A 21255-nucleotide genomic window follows, 5' to 3' on the forward strand; every position below is an offset into this window, starting at 1 on the left:
CTCCGTGACGTGTCCCCGGGAGAGAACGGCCGGCGCTGCCCCGGGCCCGCACCGCCCCACAGCGGCAACGGGCGGAGCGCGGGCCGACAGCACGCATGCACCGGCGGGCCGGCAGGGGGAGGAGCCGCGTCCGCCGGGCGGACTGGGCTCCTCCCTCCTCCTCCTCCTCCTCTTCCTCCTCCTCTTCCTCCTCCTCCTCCTGGTCGCTGTCTTCTTCTTCCCCCTCCCCACCCACCCGCCGCCAGCGCTTTCCCGCCGCCCGCCTTCCACGCTCGGCGGGTCCCGCCTCGCGTCGCTGCCGACACGGCCGCCGCTGCCGCTGCGGGAACAAAGAAGCGAAGCGGCGGCGGCGCGGCCGCCAGCCCGGCGCGCCCCGCAACCCCCGCTCTCCCCACGACCGCCCGGAGCTATCGGCGGCTCCTTCTCCGGCGGCCGCCGCGGGGTTTGTGGCCCCCGCCGGGAACAGGTGGGTGAGATGTGGCAGGCTGGGCTCGGCTTCGCGGGGCCTTCACCGCGGCGAGGTGTGCCCGGGCCTCCTCTTGGGCGGCCTCGTTGCGTTCGTCCTTCGGCGGGGCCGGTGCGGGGCAGCGCAGGCGGCGAGACAATGAGGTTCCTGTGTCTGGCGGCGGCGTGGGGCCTGCCGGCGGCGGGGCCGACCGTGACTCAGGCGGTTGCGAGGAGCGGCCCGGCCGGCCACCTCCCCGCCCGCTGCCACCGCTCCTGCCCGGCAGTCTCGCGGGTCTTTTGTGTCCGGGTGTCGGAGGAGGCGGAGGGGGTGGGCGACGCAGCTAAGACGCGCGGTACTGCGGGCGCTTGGCAGGGCCCCCCGCTTTTGTCTGAGTCAGCCACCGGACTGCACCCGCCTGGGGAGCGCCCTGCGCCAGTTCGGTTCCCCCGTACCGACGCGGGGCTCTGCCTCGCCCGAGCGCGGCCGTGACGACGAGTGACCCGCGCAGCCCTTGCGCATCCTCCTTTTGTTTTGTTCATGTGTTTCTCGTGTTTATCGTGACCCCTCTTCGGGAGGAGGATGTTTAGGCAATCCGGTATTTAGGTCAGTGAGCCCGTTGCTAACGCAGTGCCCGGGTTTTGTGGCTGGTTTCAGCGCGTGTTGGGGCCCTCGTTTTTGTCGTTACGCCGGCGGTGTGGGATTGCCCGGCGGGACGGCGGCAGCCCGGCCATGGCCTCGGGGCCGAAGTGGTAACTGAGGTGCGCGGCCGGGGTCGCTAACGGGATTTATCCTTCTCCGAGTTGGGTTGGTGACGGCGGGGGTGCTGGTGGAAGGAGACCTTTTCTCAATTATCTTTATCCCTCTTCTCGAAGAGGAGCGGTTGGGTGTAATCCTACCCGCCCCGGGTTGCGGGGCGCATTCGTGGAGAGATGGTTGCCCCGGGGCGCCGATCGCGGGAGGCGGCGGGCTGATGATGCCGCATTTTCTGGGCTGCAGGTCAGCACCCTCTATCCCCACTCCTCTTTGGAAGGAAAGGGCAGTCGGATTTCGCCGGCGCCTCCTCCCACCGGAGCCGGCGGCCTGCAGGAGATATAAATAGAGACTGACTTCAGCGGGCGGCGGGGGCGGCCGGGCGGCCCGGGCCCGTCACACCGCCGCCTGACAGGCGGAAGCGCAGGCGCTCGTCCGCCCATGTGACCGACCCAGCGCGGCGGCAGCGGCACCGGCACCGCCGAGCGGGCACTGCCCGGCGCAGAGCTGCGGTAAGCGGTGGACAGGGGTGCCTGTGCCGCTGTCGGGAGGCTCCTTGAAAATAAACGCGGGTGAAGCGCCGGTCGCCTCCCGGAGCCTGGAAAAGCACGGCTTGTTCTGCGTTGGGTAGCAACGACTTGGTCGTTCCGTTAGGAGTAGGTATTGCAAGTGGAAGACTCTGCAGACCAAAGGAGCAGCTGAGTGTCTAGTTTGTACTAGAATATTAGAGTTGGCACCTAAAGCAACATTTAGTAAGTGGTGAAATTTGTTTTAGTGCGTTAACTTGGAAATTAAGCAAGTCGGTTGATGTTGGCAGTGCGTTTGGCGTTTGATCTTAGCTGGTTGGTAACCAAAGGCCAGAAGAAGCTTTTTTGTATTATATAGGCATAGGTTTACATCTTGTCGAAGATGGCAAATTTTTTTTAGATTTCCTCTACGTGATTCAGGCTTTCTTCTAGCTCCCTTGACTGGTGTGTTTGGCTGTAAAACTGTATCAGAATAAGTGTGAAGCCGTGTTGTAGCCAGAAAGGACGCTATTTTTACCTGGTAGGTGTTACAAAGCTATAAAGAGTACAGCTATTTATACCTGGAAGATTAGGTCCTATGACCACCAGCAGACAAGATGAGTTTTACTTGTTTACTTTCTCCTGGTTTTGGTTTACTGTGATCCAAGAAGTTTAGTTTAGCTAAAGGTACCTGTCAGTTGCAGTTGCAGTACTAGGGAAGCATAAATTTACTACTTGAATTGCAAGCTCTGTTAATTAGAAGCATTTTTATTTACACTGTAACAAATTCACTTTTGGCATATTTGACTTCTAGCAAGTGTCAGCCGTCAAATATCTCTTACTGAGACAGTTTCTGAGCAGAAAAACAGCAATCCAAAGTCTTCAGATGACATATGCACATTTCTACTAAATTTAAATTTTAATGCAATATTATTACATGTCCTCAATTTGTAGCAAATGTATGATTACTGTGTTCCAGTTTTATTGCCCTTGGGAATCCAGGATTTGGCAGCTCTACAGTTTTCTACTAACCTTGCTTTGCAGAGGTTAACAGGCAGTGAAGGTGAAAATCTTATTTCTAACATGTTTGGCACTGACTGCCTCTGGGAAGCTTAGAAGTCTTGACACAACTTGATTAGAGAAGTTTGGTTTTTTTCTCTTGTAAATGTGTAAGTTATGTAATAGAATATACTCAACAGTTTGGAGTTGTTAATGTTATCTCCCTTGAAAGAGTGTTATGAGAGTAAGTACTGCTAGTATGGAATTAGCCTCAAAATGATGTGAGATAAGCACTGAAAAAGCAGGGCTTTTCTGCTGTAGTCTCTTGGCTCTGCTGGAGTCCTGCAAAAATAAGCTATGTTGTTTGCCAAAACTGTTTTGTGGGTATGAATTTAGTCTTACTTATTCTTCATGTCCCTATTAGTGCTTAGAAGGTAGTAGTTAAGGAGGTTTTTTTGGCTGTCAAATTAAATTAACCTTCACATGTAGTTCAGTGCTCAGTAAGTATATTATTTCTCAGTATTAGTATGATGACACTAGTCTTAAAGGTTCATAATGATGTTACTTAGCAATAAATTGTGGTCTAGCATGGTATATTAATGTTCATATAACCCTCTTTTACCATGGTGATATCACTTGGTGGGGCAGGGTGAACAGACTTACAATTCTTTTAATTCTTAATACTTTTAACCCTGTAATTGATTTTGGTGATATGCCAGCTCCTAATGCAGTTTATTGTTTTATTTACAGCATCGAGATGACTCAGGAGACAAACCAGACCCCAGGGCCTATGCTGTGTAGTACAGGATGTGGATTTTATGGAAATCCTAGGACAAATGGGATGTGTTCTGTTTGCTACAAAGAACATCTTCAGCGACAGCAGAATAGTGGTAGAATCAGCCCAATGGGTAAGGGTGTGGGGAATTGTTGGGGGTTTCTTTATTTCTTTTGAAATAAGATACACAGAGGATTACAAGGAATACTAGAACATTTTTTAGGATAACTTCTGAAAAATAAACTGGAAGAGTTTCAGTTCAATTCAGTTTGAATATTCAAAGAGAATACTACTTTAATGCACAATAAAGATAAAAATAATTTCTGTGTAACGTGTTGTGGTTTGCTTTCCACGTATACTTTCCACAACCATAACTTGCTTTCCCATTTAGCCACTTATGTTAGAATTTTCTTATGTAATCTGTAGTTTGGTTATTAAGTAAAAAGTGTCTCTAAGTAAAAAGTAACAAGCAGTTGCATTGAATATGGTGTGCAGGCAGTTCGTAGCTGTATAGGAGACTATTTGATTAATGTGTTTTCTGCAATTTGTTCATAACTTGTCAAATTCTTGTTACATAGGAACAACCAGTGGTCCAAACAGTCCTACCTCAGACTCTGCATCTGTACAGAGAGCAGACACTAGCTTAAACAACTGTGAAGGTGCTGCTGGCAGCACATCTGAAAAAACAAGGTAAAATTAAGGTTGTATTGTGATGGCTGAATGAGCTGTGAGTGTGCGGGGAGGCCTTCAGCAGTCCTGCTCTGTTGCAGTGAGTGTCTGCAGAGGAAAAAGGACCTGACAGGGCTTTGTGAATCCATGTAAAGTGAAAAATCAGTCAGGTATTTGGTGTAGTGCTGCAGTATAAAGAATGGTTTTTGTTTATGTACAGAACTAATTTGTTACAGGCTTGCCTGTTTTCTTCTAGGGAAACTAAAATAGAATAAAGAAGTGTATTTTGAAGGTGGTAGAAACATAGGTCAGGATAGCATATTTGTAATGACTGAACCAGTAGTTCATTAATGGTCTGGACAGTTCAAGGTTTTATTATGAATGCAAAGCTGATGTAAATTATGTGTTTCACTGTGCTTAAACAGAAACGTGCCTGTTGCTGCTTTGCCTGTAACACAGCAAATGACAGAAATGAGCATTTCAAGAGAAGAAGAATTGACACCAAAAACAGAGACTGAGCCAGGTATGTTATCAGATTGACACTGGGCACAACCAGGGACTTAACACAAGTGGAGGGTTTGTTTACTTTCTGAGTAGCCGTCTCCTGTTACGGTCTTAAGAAATATGTTTAAGATGCATTTGAGTACTGTCTCCTCAGAATCAAGAATCCGGCAAATCAAGAATCTCTGCAGAATCAAGAAGAAGAACTACTAGCCGTAGTTCCACAAAAGCTTTAAAATATATGCTGTTGGTAAAATAACTGACACTCGTGAGGGTTTTTAGATCCCTGACAGTTTTTAGAAGTGAGACACTCTAAAATTGTGTTAGGGTAAGGTGTTCGGTTTTGAAGTCAAACTGTTGGGATACGCTATAATATCTAGCAGAACAGTTCCAGCTGACTCAAAATGTCTTGTTGTGTTTGGAGAAGGGTGCTTAATAAATTCCATTCTACAGAGGAGTGAGGCTGTGGGGGAAGGGAGAGTATGTGGTTTAGAAAAACGAACAGAAGTTGCTTAGGGTTCTTGAACTAATTGAGTCGTCCCTAGATATAACCAGTGCATTGTTTCAGCGATGCAGGTAGTTGCAGCTTTAATTGTGTGTGAATTGTCCATTTAACAGTTTTATTCTCATGCTGGATAGTTGTAGCTGGAGTAGTGAAACTTCAGTGTGTAAACTAATTCTGGGAGTGAGGCAGAGAGGGAGAGGCAGCTTGCTTAACCTAACTGGTGAACAACTGAATTCATACCAGTTTGTTCAAATGGGTATCTTAACATACTTGTTTTGTACTGTAACAAATCCAGACTTTATTTTATTTATCAGCTCTGAAACAGTTCTAAAAACTAAAAGCTGATGTAGTAGGAAGCCTTGTTTACTCAAACAGAAGATAAAATCTATTTTTTTCAGTTTTGAAGTCATTGAGATGAAAATGGCATCAGAAAGATGCTACTAAGCACTGTATCAAAGTGATTTTTATGTAATTCTATCTTTGCCAACAAAGACTGGTCTGATGCTTGATGTTTAATTGTTCAGTATTTGTACAGAGGGTTTTACCATTTTCATAAGTCTTGCTGAGTCAAGGTTCTGTGACATGAACTAAAGTACAATTATACAATATATTGGGGTTTTTTCATTATTTACGGACTAAAAGGGAATTTTTGCAGTTATAAACTTTCTGTAGCTGATGTCATCTGAAAAGGCTTTTGTTATGTGACTGAAAAGTAATTTTGACTTTGCAACAGTATTCATTAACCCGTTGTGCTAGGAAATTCCACTGGAATGTGTCAAGAAGGAAATAGGAATATATAAAACAGTAGTAGTGCAGCAGTAATAGGTGATTTTACTTTTCTTAGGACAGTTGTCATTTTGCCAGCCATAAAGAAGGTCTTTAGTTATTGTTGATACATAACCTGCTTTTCAGGTACTGTGGGTCAGCTGTATGATAGGTCACACAACTGACTATCGATGAGAACAAGGGAAAAAATCCAGAGCAGCTCAGAGATACTTAGGAATTGTAGTAAATGATATCACAGGTTGAAACCAGTAAAAGCTGTCACAGGTTTGTGTAGAGATGATTGGAAGTACTACCAGAGAATTTAAATACTTGTGGAAAAAACGTGAAGAACTAACTGCCTCCTGAGAGACCATACCTGTAAATTCATGAGGCAGCTTCAGCTGCTCTAATGCCCAAGTTCCCTTTTAAGTATTATTGTTTGGCACAGATCCTAGACAGCATAAGATAATGTCCTTATATACTATTCTTAGGATTTGTTGGACATCTTAAATTAGCAGTGTTGACTATATTTAGTGGTGCATTACTGTGTGTCTTGCAGGCACAAGAGAAACTGTCCTAGACTTTTTATAAAAAATATTCCTGGTGTATCTGGACTAGGCAGATTTTTTTCCATTTTGTGTTGGTCTCTCAGGGACAAACTAGAACAACAGTAAATAATTCTCATCACCTAGAGCAACAAAAGTTAATACTTTCTTTGAGGTGTGATTCTCTAAGATAATGCAGTCACGGAGTTGTTAATGAAATACAGTGTAGCTGATAGCATATCCTGACACTAGGGACAATTTCATAACCAGATGGTAATAGATCATGAGCTGTATCTTCAAGAGTATGAAGTCACATTCTCTTCTGCCAGATGTTCATTAACAAAAGAAATTCTGTATGCTTCCCTTATGAATCAGAAGGTTTAAAAGAAGGATTTCATCTAGTAACTGCTTATTTTTTTGCAGTCTTGTAGCATAAAACTATACTTTTTTGCTTTTGGAACTGAAACAACTGACAAGAACGTAGAGAAATTAAGAAAAAATTAAGCTATGAAGCTTGACAAGCTTGTTTCTTTTGATTTTGTTGGGATTTTGGTTTTTTTGTTCTTTGCTCAGGTTGAGGTTGCAACCTGGATTCACCTTCAGAACAAATCCAATGCCAAGACAATTAATTGTACACTAACATCTGAAGAAAGGCATAGTGGATAGTAACTTGGTTGTAGCTCTCATGGTTGTTTTCTTTAACTTGTAGTGGACTGTGTCTGACTGGATGCCAGGCACCCACCAAATCCTCTCTATCACTCCCCTCCATCGCTGGACAGGGAAGAGAAAATAAAATCAGGGGTTAATGGGTTGAGATAAGGGTAGGGAGAGATCACCGAATACCATCATGGGCAAAACAGACTGATAGTTTATTGTTAAAAAGATCAGAATAGGATAATGAGAAATAAAAACAGACCTTAAAACCTTTCCCCCACGCCCGCTTTACGCACCCCCTAGCTCTGTACCTCCTACCCCAGTGGGGCCAGGGAATAAATGGGGGTTGTGGTCAGTTTATCACCTGAGGCTCCTACTGCTCACAGAGAGGCGTTATTGCACCTTGCTGCACCAAGGAGTCCCTCCCACTGAAGAGAGTTCTTCCATTAACTTCTTCAGCATGAGTCAATGTCATGAGCAGCAGCTCCCTGAGAACTGCTGCAACACGAGCCCATCCCATGGGCAATGGCACCCCTCAAACTGCCACAGTGTGGGTCGCTTTTCCATGGGGTGCAGTCCTTCAAGGACAGCCTGCTCCTGCATGGGAGCAGGGCTCCTCTCTCCACAGGTCTCCCATGGGGTCACAGCCTTCCTTCAGGCATCCCCCCTGCTCTGGTGGGGGGATCCTCCCTGGCCTCTGGGTGGATCTCTGCCTGCCTGTGGATCTCCAGGGGCTGCAAAGGCTTAGCTGCTGCACCACGGGCTAACACCTGGAGCACCTCCTGCCTGTCCTTCCCCACTCACCCTGGTGTCTGCAGAGTTGTTCTTCTCAGATGTTGTCACTCCACTCTTCTCTGGATGGAATCGCAACTGTGCAACAGCTTCTGTTTTTCTTTCTGCTTATATATGTTACCACAGAGATGTTGCCACCATTTCTGATTGGCCACAAAGGGGCACACCCCCCTTTGGAGCCACCAGAGATTGGCTCTGCCAGACTTGGAAGAAACTTCTACCATTTTCTGATAGAAGTAACGTCTGTAGCCTCTTGCTACCAAAACCAGGCCATGCAAAACCAATACACCACTAAAAATCAATGTTTTTGAAAACAAGTTTATTTAAACAATTGTATTGTTTTAATGCATAGCATATTATTAGCATTTTCTTAGACCTTTTGCAGGTGAATACTTTGCTGAATGGTCAGCCTCTAGTCAGGTCTGTCAGTGTTTCCATACATAGTATCAGCACTGGCTCAAGGGACTAGTACTTTTTGGTTGTTTGTTGCTGTTATTTAGGGGTTTTGGAGTTGGGTTGGGTTTTTTAATGCAGTAATGCTCTTGTTTAGCAAGTAGTGTTACATGCAAGTAGTATTGCTTATAAAAAAGTGAACCAGAAATTGAACTGATAATGGTATTGTGTAAATTAAGTATTTTAAAAATACTTAATTACTGGTAACTTCCATCCCTGCTGTAACCTATCCTTTCATTCAGCCACAGCAGTGTTAGAAGACAGCAGGCGATGGTGGTTGGCACCCCTTTGTTTTCTATCAAGCTCTTAGGGTTAGAGCTCTACTACAGCTGTTAGGCATTCTGGTTGAGAGACCCTATAATGGGTTACTCTTGCTTTGCTATGTAGAGCCAGTGTGTTGCAGGTAATACTGTAAGATGTAAGTATGGTAGCTTGAGATCTGATAAGATCAAGATGTAAGTACATGGTGTTCCTTAAATCTGGTTGTAATGAGTGCCGTGTTAGTTATGGTTAGTTTTCACACATGGCTATAGTAATTTCACCATGTTTCTCTCTGTAATCTGTTCTGTTGAATTAGTAACATTTTCTGATATGATAATTCCGTATTGTGTTCAAAATAATTAGCTTTTCTTCATGTTTCCCATGTCTGCTACAGCTTTGGTAAATGCTCTTGATTGAAAAATTTCAGAAATGAAATCTCTGTAAGCCCTGAAGCTGTCCACTGCATACAGAAAAGCTGAGGACCTAAATGCTGGTGCTGTGTGTTTTGGTGATAGCACATTATTATTATTCTAATGGTGATACACCACACATGTCAGGTCTTCATAATAACCAAATTAAACTGTGTTTCTGTGTGATACTGAAACCAAGGAATCTTTATGTTGTGTTAATGTGGCATATTAAATTAAGACATTAAATACACAAATACACAAGTTAGGGTTGGACTTGCAGAATGTGAGTGGCATGCTGCAGAACATTTCTGTTCCTGCTCTTGAGCATGAAAGAAAGCATGATGGAGGTTTGTTCTGCAGCCTTCCATCGCTGGCACCTAGGTCGAAATAGCAGTTGTAGTTCCTGAGCAAAAGCTTGATAAAGCATTACAGGTACTGCCCATCTTTCTAGACTAAAATTGTATGTACAAGCACTTCGTTATGGTAGATTAACCCCGTCTGGCAGCTAAGTACTGTGCAGTCACTCACTTGGTTCTTGTTCCCCAGTGGGGAAGACAATTTTGGGGGGAAAAACTAAACCCTGTGGGTTAAGGTAAAAATAGCTTAATAATTAAAGTAAAATAAGCAATACTGTTGACAATAACAATATAATTGTGATGAAAAGAGGGGAAAGAAGAATAAACCCCAGGAACTTCACAAGTGATGCATACTACATTTGGTCAACATGCCCCTATTTATATATTGGGAAGGGTGTTCTGTTGTGTGGAATATTCCTTTGGTTAGCTCATTCCGGTCAGCTGTCCCAGTGATGCTCCCTCCAATCTTTTTGTGTACTTGTTTGCTTGCAGAGCACATGACACTGAAAAGTCTTTGTTTTAAAGTAAAAGCACTATTTAGCAACACTTAAAACATTAGCGTTATTAATACTGTCAGCATTATTCTCATACTGAATCCAAAATACAGCAGCATACGAGCTCCTGAGAATAAAACAACTCTATCCCAACTGAAACCAGGACAATTGTGGTAATGTGCAGTATGAGGATGGTATTGTTTCTAGTACTTCTACTACTGCTATTGTTTCAGCTCCAGAACAGCAGAAATGCATCTAATGTCTTTTGGATAACTTCTGACTTTACCTTTTCTCCCTTGTTGTGTTTTCCATTTCTTCAGTGGTGGGAGTTGGCAGTTAGCTTTATCAAGTCATGGTCCTTAAATTAATTTCTTTCCCCTGTGCTTTTAAGAATTTGTGCCACTGTTATCTGTGAAGTTTAGGGTGCCTAGATCTAATTTTGCTGAATTTTTCTTCAGTCAGAGAAGCTTCTAAAACCTTTATTCTATTACTTTTGTATCCCTTTCTGGTCACTTTTGATATGGGCAATGTTTGAAAATAGTACTGATTTATTTTCAATGTGTCTTCTTCAACTGAAACATCAGATTCATTCCTGTCCAGTGTGAAATCTGTAATACTGGTAAGATACATGGTTTTTTTTTAAGCAGCTGTACTGTTTTATATAAGAAAAACTACTGACAGCTTTGAACATTCTTACAGTGGTTTTTAATTTTGAGTGGCACTCCTATGGGTCTAAGAGGAGCTTTATTCCCAGCTTGTAGAACCTTTTTGCATACAGACTGAGTAGCTGTTGTACTTTGTTATGTGGCTGACTGGTTCTATCAGTGGCCTTGCTGTTCCTCCTGTAAAGATGTCTTATCTTTAGGCTAAATTTGAAGGAGAACTTCCTAAATTTATGATATGCATGCATGTAGACTTATTCAGGCATCCACTTCTAGTATATGATTATGTTACATTAATTTATCATTGATTTGCTAGGGTAATAGTGATTGTTGGGCATGATGGTAATGCATCTTTATAGTGCTTACAGGCAATCATTTAAGACCAAAATATTTGTTAATAAAAGCCAGTTCTGGAAATGAGTTGTTCCTAAAGTTTCTGGCATTGTAGTAGGAGACGTGATCTGGTAAAATTTGAGTGAAGTAAATCTTTGCAGGTCTTGAGCCAGAGACAGGAGTGGACATGACCAAGGTGATGGAGGGGGCTACACAGAACCATAAAACCATTTGGGTTGGAAAGGGCTGTATAGATTGTCTAGTTCTAACCTCCGTTCCTGTGCACCACTACTCTTAAAGAATTTCTGTCTAACATCTAATACAATTCTCTCTTGTAATTGAAAACTTTTTCCTCTGGTCCAGTCACTATCTGCCCATGTGTAAATCTATCCCTCTGTTTTACAAGCCCTCTAAGCATGGAAAGGCTTCAATAAGGTATTCCTAGAGCCTTGTCATCTCCATGTTGAGCAACCCCACCTTTCTCAGCTCTGCTTCATAGGAGAGACACTTCAGTCCCCTGAACATTTTCGTGACCCTCTTATGGTGTTAACCCAGCAGAATGACATCTTTCCTGTGCTGAGGACTCCAGAGCTGGGTTCAGCACTCCAGGTGGAATCTAATGTAGAGTAGATGGACAGGTCTTGAGTCCATTACTGAAGTTTGTCCAGATCTCCCTGTCCCTCCTTGGTGCTGAGGGTGCACTTAATCCTACTTTCTGTGTAACAGATTGAGATGTCCAAGAGAGGGGTCCCAAGACAGAGCCCTGAGGGCTCTGTCTCCACCTGGCTCACTAGTCTCCACCTGGACATATAGCCATTGACCACACTTCTCTGGTTGTGTCCATACAGTTAATTCCTTATCCACAACATAGTCCATCCTTCAAATCCATGTTCCTGCAGATTGGAGATCAGGATGAGAAAGCCCATGCATGCCGGTATGAGCTCTTTTACAGTGGCAAGAAGTTTTAGTGGTGAGGAGTTTGCTTCATCTGAGCACTGTTACTGAGGAAGCAGGTCAACAGATACCAGTAGCCACTATTTTCCAGCTTTTGGCCTCTTCAGCTACCCATTCTGTAGTGATAGATAAATTTTCAGAGCGCTTCGTTTAACACTGTGTGATTTCTGGCATGAATTAAATTTACTGTCTTGAGGACTGGAATTGCACTTGTCCAGTTGGATTTGTCTTCTGTGTTAAAGGAAGCCTTTTGTGAGAACAGTATTTTGATTTAAGTGGGCTTCTGATGTCATGGCAGAACAACTACAGTTTTCAGTATTTTTCATCTACAGGTTGATGAAAAAGGAGTTTTGTTCTGAGCTTTAGGGGACACAGTAGGCAGCTTTTTCTTCTGTCCTCACCATTACTCAGAAGCACATTTATGAACACTTAACATCATAAAAGCCAATCAGACTAAAGTCTCCTGGCATGAAATAATAGGAGAATCCTTTATTCTTGGAAAGTAATAAATGGAACATTTTAGTTTGTATTTAGGGAGCTATGTCCCCTCTTGTCCCCCCTTTTAGTGACCATTACTGCATGTTGTGTACTGCTTTTCCTCCTTGAAAGATGTTTTAGTAATGGGGGAAGGATCCTGTTCAGCAGCCCTTTCAGGAAATGTGCTGCTACAGTTTCTGAGGATCACTGTCATCACTTTACATATTGTGGGCTGCCATTGTTGCAGTTTCTTGATGCAAAGATGGAAGTATACCTGTAGTAATTGGTAACATTTTCCCTGGATTAATTTGTTCTCAGAAGCTGTGTTTTGTAGTAGAGTGATCTACTAAGCTGTCTTTTTGACTTGGTAATTCCTAGGAAGTTGCTGTTTTAATTTTTGCTTCCTTGTTAACATGTGTTAGGCAGTGATATAAATGGTTCTTTTCTCATTTTCTCTTAGTGCATGTTGTAAATGACTTTATGTCACTGTTCATTTTCCCCCCTCTACATTTTCTTTTGCACATGATTGAAACAGCGTGCAACAACATCAAATTTTTTAAGTTGGTTTTGGCACAGATGAAGCTTTCCCTTAGCTAACTACACACCAAATGGCAATGTGCATGTTTCTGGTTCCTCTTATTCATCTGTCTTGGCTTACAATTAGCATTTCATTTTGAAACAAACTAGCAATGTAACAAGTCTTTTAAAAAGATTTGCTTTTGGGGAGGTGTTTAGTATTTTTATTTTTTTAAGGCCATATCTGATGGCTGTTGGTCAAAGTGCATAACATCCAACAGGTACATTCTCTTTGTGATATTGCTGGCTGTTAAACCAAATTTTTGTCACAGGCTTTTTGGTAGACAAACTGGGGCTGAACACTGATTTTCTTAGGATTTAAGGACAAGTTTAGAGTGTCATATTTGTTCATGTTCAGATTTTCAAGATTTTCATCTTGAAAATCTTCATCAAAACAAATGGTTTTCACAAAAAACGAAGCTGTAAAATATCTGCGATGTGACAAAAAAGGCAGGTAAATGACCTTGCTTCTTCATTAGGACTGTTGCTATAATACAGAAGTATAAGAAAGTATTAGCAGTCATTTGTTTTGCTGCATAAAATTTTTTGGTGATGGGCACTGAAGGGTCCCTGTTACTTCTGAGAGTTTGTTGCTTAAAAGTCTTGTTTGGGTTATGAAGTCCTGCCTGGGGCCTTTCTTGTTGTATGGTGAATTGTGAAGTTTTCTATGACAATACAAGCACAATTTTAAAAACAAGAACTATTCAAAAGAATCTAATCAAATTATATTTGTGTGAAGTTAATTGCAAATACATCCTTGAGGCTTATATACTCCATTTATTATGAAGTGTATTATGTAGTTAATAGACATGTGATAGATGTTATCATACACTGGGAGTGCTCAGCAAACTCGTACCAAGAGCAGGTATTACAGTGGTGTACAAGTGCATCTCTCAGCTTTCCTTAATTCCAGTTTTGGATATGAAGAGGATATCAATTTTAAAAATTAAATTTTTTGGGGGAAAAACATGTTTTTCAATAAAACAGCTATGTCTAAAGATGTTCTAAAGATGTCTAAAGAGGCAATTACGAAAGTATTCATTTTGACTGTACCTGCTTGAACACTGAAACTGAATAAATTACAATTATTTTACAAAAAAATACACATATGCAATACAAATCTGTACTTCATTATTTAAATGAAGGCTCTTTTGAACAGTGTATTTTGTAGCTGTATTCTGGGTCTGTCACAGAATTAACTTCTTAGCAGCTGTCTTAGCTTCCTAGCTGCTGTCTTGGTGAGTTGCTTTAGATACCTGACTTCACTGCAGAAGTGGCAGAACAACCCACTGCTATAGCAGGAACATATTGCTGAATTTCATTTTTTTCCAAAATATATTCCTGTTAGTTATATTTCCTACAGAGGTACCTGTGTGCAGCAACTTCAGCTGTGACAGTATTGGTACTGTTTTAGATTTAAGTGTTGCTTGATAATATGATTTATTCAAATATGAAATGTGTACATGGAATTTCTGTTGTGCTTTTCAAGCCCATAAAGGTATAATGAAATGAATAAGTGCCATATATTTTCTAGTTGGCTGAAACATGGGGAAAAATCAGAGTATCTCAAGTAGAGTCCGAAGGGATGAATAAAGTACCTAAAAATCCTTATTTCTGATTCACATTTTTAGACCTAAGTCTATGTAGTGGGTGAATTAATACTTAATGTATGCATACTACTGGATACCTAGTGAAGTCAGAAAAAGCAAATTTAACCCTTATTTCCTTTACATGCTTTAACAGTTGTTACTCAACCAAGTCCATCAGTTTCTCAGCCTGGTACTTCAGAAAGTGAAGAGAGAGCTGCTGAACTGCCGAAACCAAAGAAGAACAGATGTTTCATGTGCAGGAAGAAGGTTGGCCTTACAGGTATGAGGATACTGTCAATTTTAAACAAATTTGCATGATTTCATGAATCTACCTCTTGCTAGATTAAACTTGGCAAAATCCATGTTCTGTTAAATTTAGCTGCTTTTTCACAATTCACATGATTAAGTAAACTTTTTCTTACTTTGTATGTCATAGTAGAGAGACATATGCATATGTAGTGACTGCACCCTTAATATCCTTAATTAAAAACTAATATTCTTAGTAACGTTGCTTCTTTTTCTGTGTACAGGATTTGACTGTCGATGTGGAAACCTATTTTGTGGACTTCACCGTTATTCTGACAAGCATAATTGCCCATATGATTATAAAGCAGAAGCTGCAGCAAAAATCAGAAAAGAGAATCCAGTCGTGGTGGCTGAAAAAATTCAGAGAATATAAATTAATCTGCTTGTGAAAAGACTGACTGACTCTTTGTGGGGCTTTTTTTTTCAATACATCCTAAAAACATGAAAAGAGCAGGTGCATGATCATTTTCCTTTGTTTTCCAGAGTTTTACTTCTAGTCCTGTCTGTCTAAACAATACTTCAAATGTTTGGGTGTTTGATACAGGCAGAATTGGATAGATACAGCCATTGAAAATAGATATATGCCCTCCCCAGAATAGATGGATGATCAGAAACCTGCACAGGAATACACATGCACAGAGACATACTCTAGTTCACATGTGCCAAACAGATGTATGCAATCTGCATGTGTGCAGCAGCTCTGCCTTTTGAGATGTGCATGAGTTGTTTAATGTTCGGTTAATGTTATATGCCTGTTTTGGAGAAGGATACATCAAAACAGTTGGCAGTCTACTTCTATCATTTAAAATCTCATTCTACTTTTAGTTGCCACACTCCATTTTAGTTTTCCAGCAGAATGCTGTGTAGATGGGTCTACCATCCCAGTAACATGAGTGTCAATGCCATATTTAAGTCACTTAAAAACTGCACTGAGCAAAATGGAAAAAATCAGAAACATGTGAGAGGAAAATTGTTTTGTAAAAGATTACATTAACTTTAGAATCTAGAAAAAAGTTCCCAAAGGAAATGTCCCATTAGGAGCTTCTGAACTGGCCTGCAACAGAGTTGTCTGCTTTTCCTTGCATAGCTAAAAATGTTGTGTAGCACAATATTGTAAGACTGGTTTTCAAAAAACAGTTACAAATGTTTCTAGACATATCACATCATCTCTATCCAGCAACACGGGTCTAAATAAGTTGCTGAAATACTAGAGCAGTTTACTATTCATGTATTACTTATGTTCTGTGTGTTCCAAGTTCAGAAGAATATTAGGAATTAATTTTTCTAGTTTTAAATGTAACAGTTGCACCGTTCTGCATGGAAAACCATACCTAACATGGCTGCTGTAGACTTAAATGGTAGCTGGAACCACTCTTGGAGGACTGCTTTTATCATTTTTAATTGTACTTGGGTATAGGACTGTAGTGTTCTTGGGTGTATTGCATGGGCTGCGTTATCTGGCATTGTACAATAACAACTCTAGAAAAGGCAGTATTCTTCACTGATGCTTGTCTGGTAATATATATCACTTCTGTGTTATAATGGAAGGGGTTTTTGTGATGTATGAAACTTGGTTTTTTTATATAAACAAATACAGTTTAGACTAGTGTTGTGGTAATGCCTGTTCTCATCTGTAAATAGTTACATACGTACACAAGGCACTACTTCTGGCCTGATTTTTATTGCCAGTGTTCAGTCTTGGTTTTTACTTCACTATTAAAAGCGTCAGGTTTTCGCTTCTAACTTTGTTCTTCTGAGTTATTAGATATGCAAACATGTACAGATAGTTCATATTTATGTATTGCACATAAGCTACCCAGCATCTATGCTATATTGTATTATGTAAATAATAAAAATAATGTACAGAAGGAAATATTTCCTTTTATGGTAGTCCATTGGTTTTAGTTCTTGCTCTAATGAGAATGTGACCTTGCAGAGGCTCAATGCAAAGCTTAATATAAGTTCTTACAGATGTTGTCTTATGTATAACCTTACCCATGTCCTTATTTAGTTATACCAGCTTTTCGTGAGACAAATTGCATAAGCAACTGGAATGCAGGTAACTACTTGATGACCTGACAAAAATGCCGTAAACAATCATATGCTTTAAAGGGAGAAAAGGAAAGTATTAGCAATAAACTGCTAACTTAGTTCCAGTGGATCTGTCACGATAGAGCTAGTACACTGACTAAACTGTTACACCTACGTCCTCACCAGCAGACCTTGGCAGAGCTACTGTCTGTGTCCACAACCAGATATAGGAGGTAAAAGTACCTGGTTTATCCTTTCCAGGAAGGAAGGAACAGGATACAGTACACTGCACATGTTGCAATGGAGGAAGATGTCGTCTGTACTGGATGATCTGTAAAAATTGCTTATATCAGAAATCAGTAATATGTATCCCACCAGTCAGCTGGTAAGTTAATACTCCATCCACTGACTGTACTTGCAGTAAGGGAACCACAGGCATGCTTTGGGACTTCATCAAGGGACTGCTTTAAAGCACCAAAATTACAGTGTTTCTACCTTCTGTATTAAAGCAATATCAGCAACTCCACTACAGCTTAAAGGTGGTGTAAAGGTGTTGGTTTTTGTCGGTTTTTTTTAACCTGAGGCTTCCCTGTAGGTGGATGTTTGAGTAACTGAGGCCATTTATGCGTGAAAGGGCACATCAGCCTAATATAGCAGAACCAAAGACTGATCTCTCACAGTATGAGGAATTGAGTTCTGTAGGATGCAAAATAGCAGAAAATCAGCAGTCTGTGATTTGATGTAAATTAAATTAAAATAGTGGTAAAGATGGGAGTACTGAAATGCAAGAATCAACACCTACAGTAGTAACCAAGAACACTGGCTTGACTTTTATTTGCGAAGATAAACTATTTTAAGAAAAAAGTTGATAATTGAAATTGCTACTGTTACAGCTTCCTGAAGAAGTTGTCTTGTACATGTCTTTTGTACTAGATAGTAAGATGCAGATGCCAAATTCTTTTTTTTAATGACTGTTTCATTTCAATGTGTATTTCTGTTGTAAGCTCATGGCCAGTATTGCAGCAGTGTTGGAAGATGGGCTTTTCAAGTGAGTGTTACTTCAGCTCAAACGGCCTTAGTGAGGTATCTGTCTTCATTAAACCCCCTTGTGGTGCTCTTTCTTTTCTCTCTGTATCTACAACCAGTTCACCATCATTTATTTCCAAGCAGCAGTAAGCCTGCTTCTCCCAGTCTGAGGTTTATTCACTATGGAGAGAAAACAAAAATAAATGGGATGATTGTATCTACTCTTGCACCTAAGTACAAGCAATGCAGGATAGACCAGGAGTTGTACTTCAATAATCTTTGTGAATCCCTTCCAACTCAGAATATTCTGTGTTTCTCTAATTATTGTGTGATGAGTCTTGGTCCAAGGCAGGTTAGGTCTCACTTAACTGATGAGGTGTCTGAGGGGGTTGCAGGGTGAAGTGCCTCCCTCTTCGTAGGCATTTTACAGGTTACTCATGACCTGTGTAAAGAGAAGGAACTTCCAGAACCCTGCTCCTTTCAATCTCCCACTGGGATGCCTGTAAGTGCTAAATAACTACCATTGCTCTGTGATGTTATTTTTGATCCATGCACAGGTGACATTTCTCAGTTGTCTCACTGTGACTGTGGATCAAGTTCTTAGTTTAGTTTGTTTTTTTAATAGTTACATGTGTTTGGGATTATTTTTTAAAATGTTGAGGGTATTGTGTGTGCCACTTAGCAGTGTAGCATGATCTTTTCTATGGACAGACCAGAGCCATATTTGCTAAGTTAACCACCAAGACTGCCGTGTTTCATGAAAATGTTAAAATCGAGGGAAGGAGTTAATAGTCACTGCATAGTAGCCAAATGTACTTGCCTAATTGGACTCAAGACACCTTAGCTGCATACAGAATCACTAGCTAAGCTGCTGTGCAATGTGGCTGTGTCTGAGCTTATTTTACCCTCCTCTGTGTCCAGCCATCTTCAGCATGATTTGGTTTGGGCAGGGAAAAATAAGTACTTTTTAAGTGCTTTGTATGAGGATTTTACCAGAAGTTTATTTTGATAGAGCAGTGAGCACTATGGGAAAACACTTTAAACTTTTCCTGGTCCCTGTGTTTTTAGAATCTTCCTATTGCTCCTAGATGCCACAATAATTAAATAAAAAAATAATTAAAAAAAAAGAGGTAAACTGAAGCCATGCTTCAGTATGGGGCCCCGCTCACTGCAGAAGTTTTGTCAGCTTCATGTTTCCACTGCAGTCATATCTCTCAGTCCCTTTATCCTGTGTCTGAAATGTGTCATTAAATGTTAACTGGGCCTATTTAGAGATGTTTATTTGGACTTCCCTTTATTGGTTTACTTTCAGATTTCACTGACAGCAGTCTTGACTGGTAGTTAATGGATTTTATTGTCTGAAAGCCTTTTGGTGGAGGTGTTTGTTACCTTGTTGGCATAATCTTATGAGAGGTGTTGGAAGCAGAAAGCATTTGCCAAGCTACTGCATGGCAAGCATGCGGGTGAAGAAATGTGCCTACAGCTCTGACCTTTCACTTTTGGAGACCTACAATGTCTGTGTCTAGTATTTTTGCCTTTTAAATATATTTTCAAATAATAGCAAAAGAGATAGAAGTTCCACTGTGAATCTTCACTTGGTAGTATGAGTGAGACTGTAGCACAGATCTGAGAAAAAGGAAATCAATTTAATTCACCATCCCTCATTCTTGTACGTCTACTCTTTACCATAGCACACATATATATTTTTTAAAACCCACCCAGCCTGTGTCATTTTTTTATTAGGGTTTTCCTTGAGTGGAAAAGATTTTTATATTTGATTGAATTTTCTTTAGTGGATCAGTGAGAAGTTAGGTGCACGATGACTGTACCCTGAGTTCCCAAGAAGGCTTGTGAAACATTTTGTGCACAGGACTATTTGATAATGCTTCTGGGAGACCGGGTCAGATTGGGTTTAAATAGGATTAGGCTAAAGTAGATTTTCCTTCGTTGTATTTTAAGTAGCATGGGATTTATGGAGGGAAAGTAGATTTATGACCCTGGAAAAATCTTCATCCCTTTCACTCTGGTTTCAGTCTTCAGAGTGAGACTCAGCTGGTTCCTTTGCTGAATTCATATGATGAATAATACCCATACTGGTTTGCATATTTCTGTTAGAATTCCTAACTGACCTTGTATGACCAAAGTCTTGGATGTTTTGTTGTCAATTCTGTCACCACAGCAGTTCATGAGAAGTTCACTGAGTACTGGGTCTGGTGTGAGGATGGTGCACAGGCAGGCAGGAGAGGTGAGACCACTACACACACTGCTGAGGAATTGTTTCAGTCTCCATGCTGAAACAATTTGGCTGGGAGCTTCAAGCACAGCAGCGATGAAAAGATTAGCATTTGCCTTTGCAACTTCACGGTTTGCTAGCTGAGTGCAAGCCAGTCACCTGCAGCTTTACATTTAAGGGAATACTTTTGCTGAAACAAGTCAGTGATTACATGTCTGGACCTCTGACAGTACCAGCAGTTCACTGGCTTCTCAGCAGCGTTTTCTAAGCTAGAGTTTGGAAATGGTGCTATGTTAGGAAATGGCCTTGAGTTTCAAGTTAATTTACTCCTCATTTCACCTAAGCAGGTGTGTTTGTCATCTGCTGAGGCTGAGTTCAGCACTGAGTCATTTCTCAGTGTTGTCCAGCCTTCAGTAAATAGAGGCACCCTGCAGATAGCTGCTGGAGGCCAAAGGTTTTATCAGTGAATAGTAACATCAGGACTTTTGCTGACTCTGCCCGTTTCCCTGAGCCCCTCATGCTGGTGGGTAAGGGTTGCTGTTGCCGGTGCACAGAGGGAAGGACAAAGCACAGAAGGGGTCGGCAAGGACACAGTCCTGCAGTTTTGGCTCCAGCTGTGCCATATTACCTACCAGACCATTGCCACCAGCTGCTTGACTGTCTCTACACCACTAGTGTTACCCTAACTTGTGCAATTGCTTCCTGATTTGTTTTTGGTCGAGTGGTCTGTTAAGAAGCCACGTTTTAAAGAGCAGTGTCACAGATCCCAGAGAGGGTGGGTGAGTTATGCTTCCAGAAGCAGAGATACAACATCTAGGAATGCCCCAAGTGTCGATTAATGCCAACTCTCAAGAGGAGTGCAACATCTAGATTTCTAAACTGCCTCTGGCTGGGAAAAGCAGCAGTGCCATGTCCTTGACCCAGCTCTCCTTGCCTCTTCAAGTGTCACTGTGGCATACCTGCTTTTCCCAAGCTCCAGAGTGGTATCAGGGAGGGCCAGGGTAGGAGCAGCACCCCCTTGGCTGGGGCCTGAACAGGTACTACTCAAGACACAGCTCCACTATATCATATTGGTGGGCAAAACCAGGTGAAGCCTAGAGTTGCCATTTCTATATTTTCCCTACAGCAAATAGTGCCCCAAAAGATCTGTGAACTCTGGTATGCTTCTCTGGAAGCTAAAATCCA

The 21255-nt window shown here is 41.7% G+C and overlaps 1 protein-coding gene across 5 annotated transcripts; it reads left to right on the forward strand.

The window, feature by feature from the left end:
• Window positions 1-225: 225 nt before the first annotated feature.
• Window positions 226-16663, forward strand: ZFAND5 (zinc finger AN1-type containing 5). 5 transcript variants are annotated; one of them, XM_058864975.1, is made up of 6 exons: window positions 226-466; window positions 3454-3611; window positions 4057-4168; window positions 4573-4670; window positions 14629-14754; window positions 15005-16663. In XM_058864975.1, exons 2-6 carry the CDS (start codon window positions 3461-3463, stop codon window positions 15151-15153), a joined length of 636 nt encoding a protein of 211 aa, XP_058720958.1. In that variant the 5' UTR covers window positions 226-466; window positions 3454-3460; the 3' UTR covers window positions 15154-16663. The 5 variants fall into 5 exon arrangements, with proteins under 5 accessions (XP_058720958.1, XP_058720960.1, XP_058720961.1 ...); XM_058864977.1 differs by lacking the exon at window positions 226-466 and adding an exon at window positions 1563-1710; XM_058864978.1 differs by lacking the exon at window positions 226-466 and adding an exon at window positions 1728-1858.
• The last annotated feature ends 4592 nt before the right edge of the window (window positions 16664-21255 follow it).

The sequence above is a fragment of the Poecile atricapillus genome, chromosome Z (genome assembly GCF_030490865.1).
Source record: "Poecile atricapillus isolate bPoeAtr1 chromosome Z, bPoeAtr1.hap1, whole genome shotgun sequence".
Taxonomy (NCBI): domain Eukaryota; kingdom Metazoa; phylum Chordata; class Aves; order Passeriformes; family Paridae; genus Poecile; species Poecile atricapillus.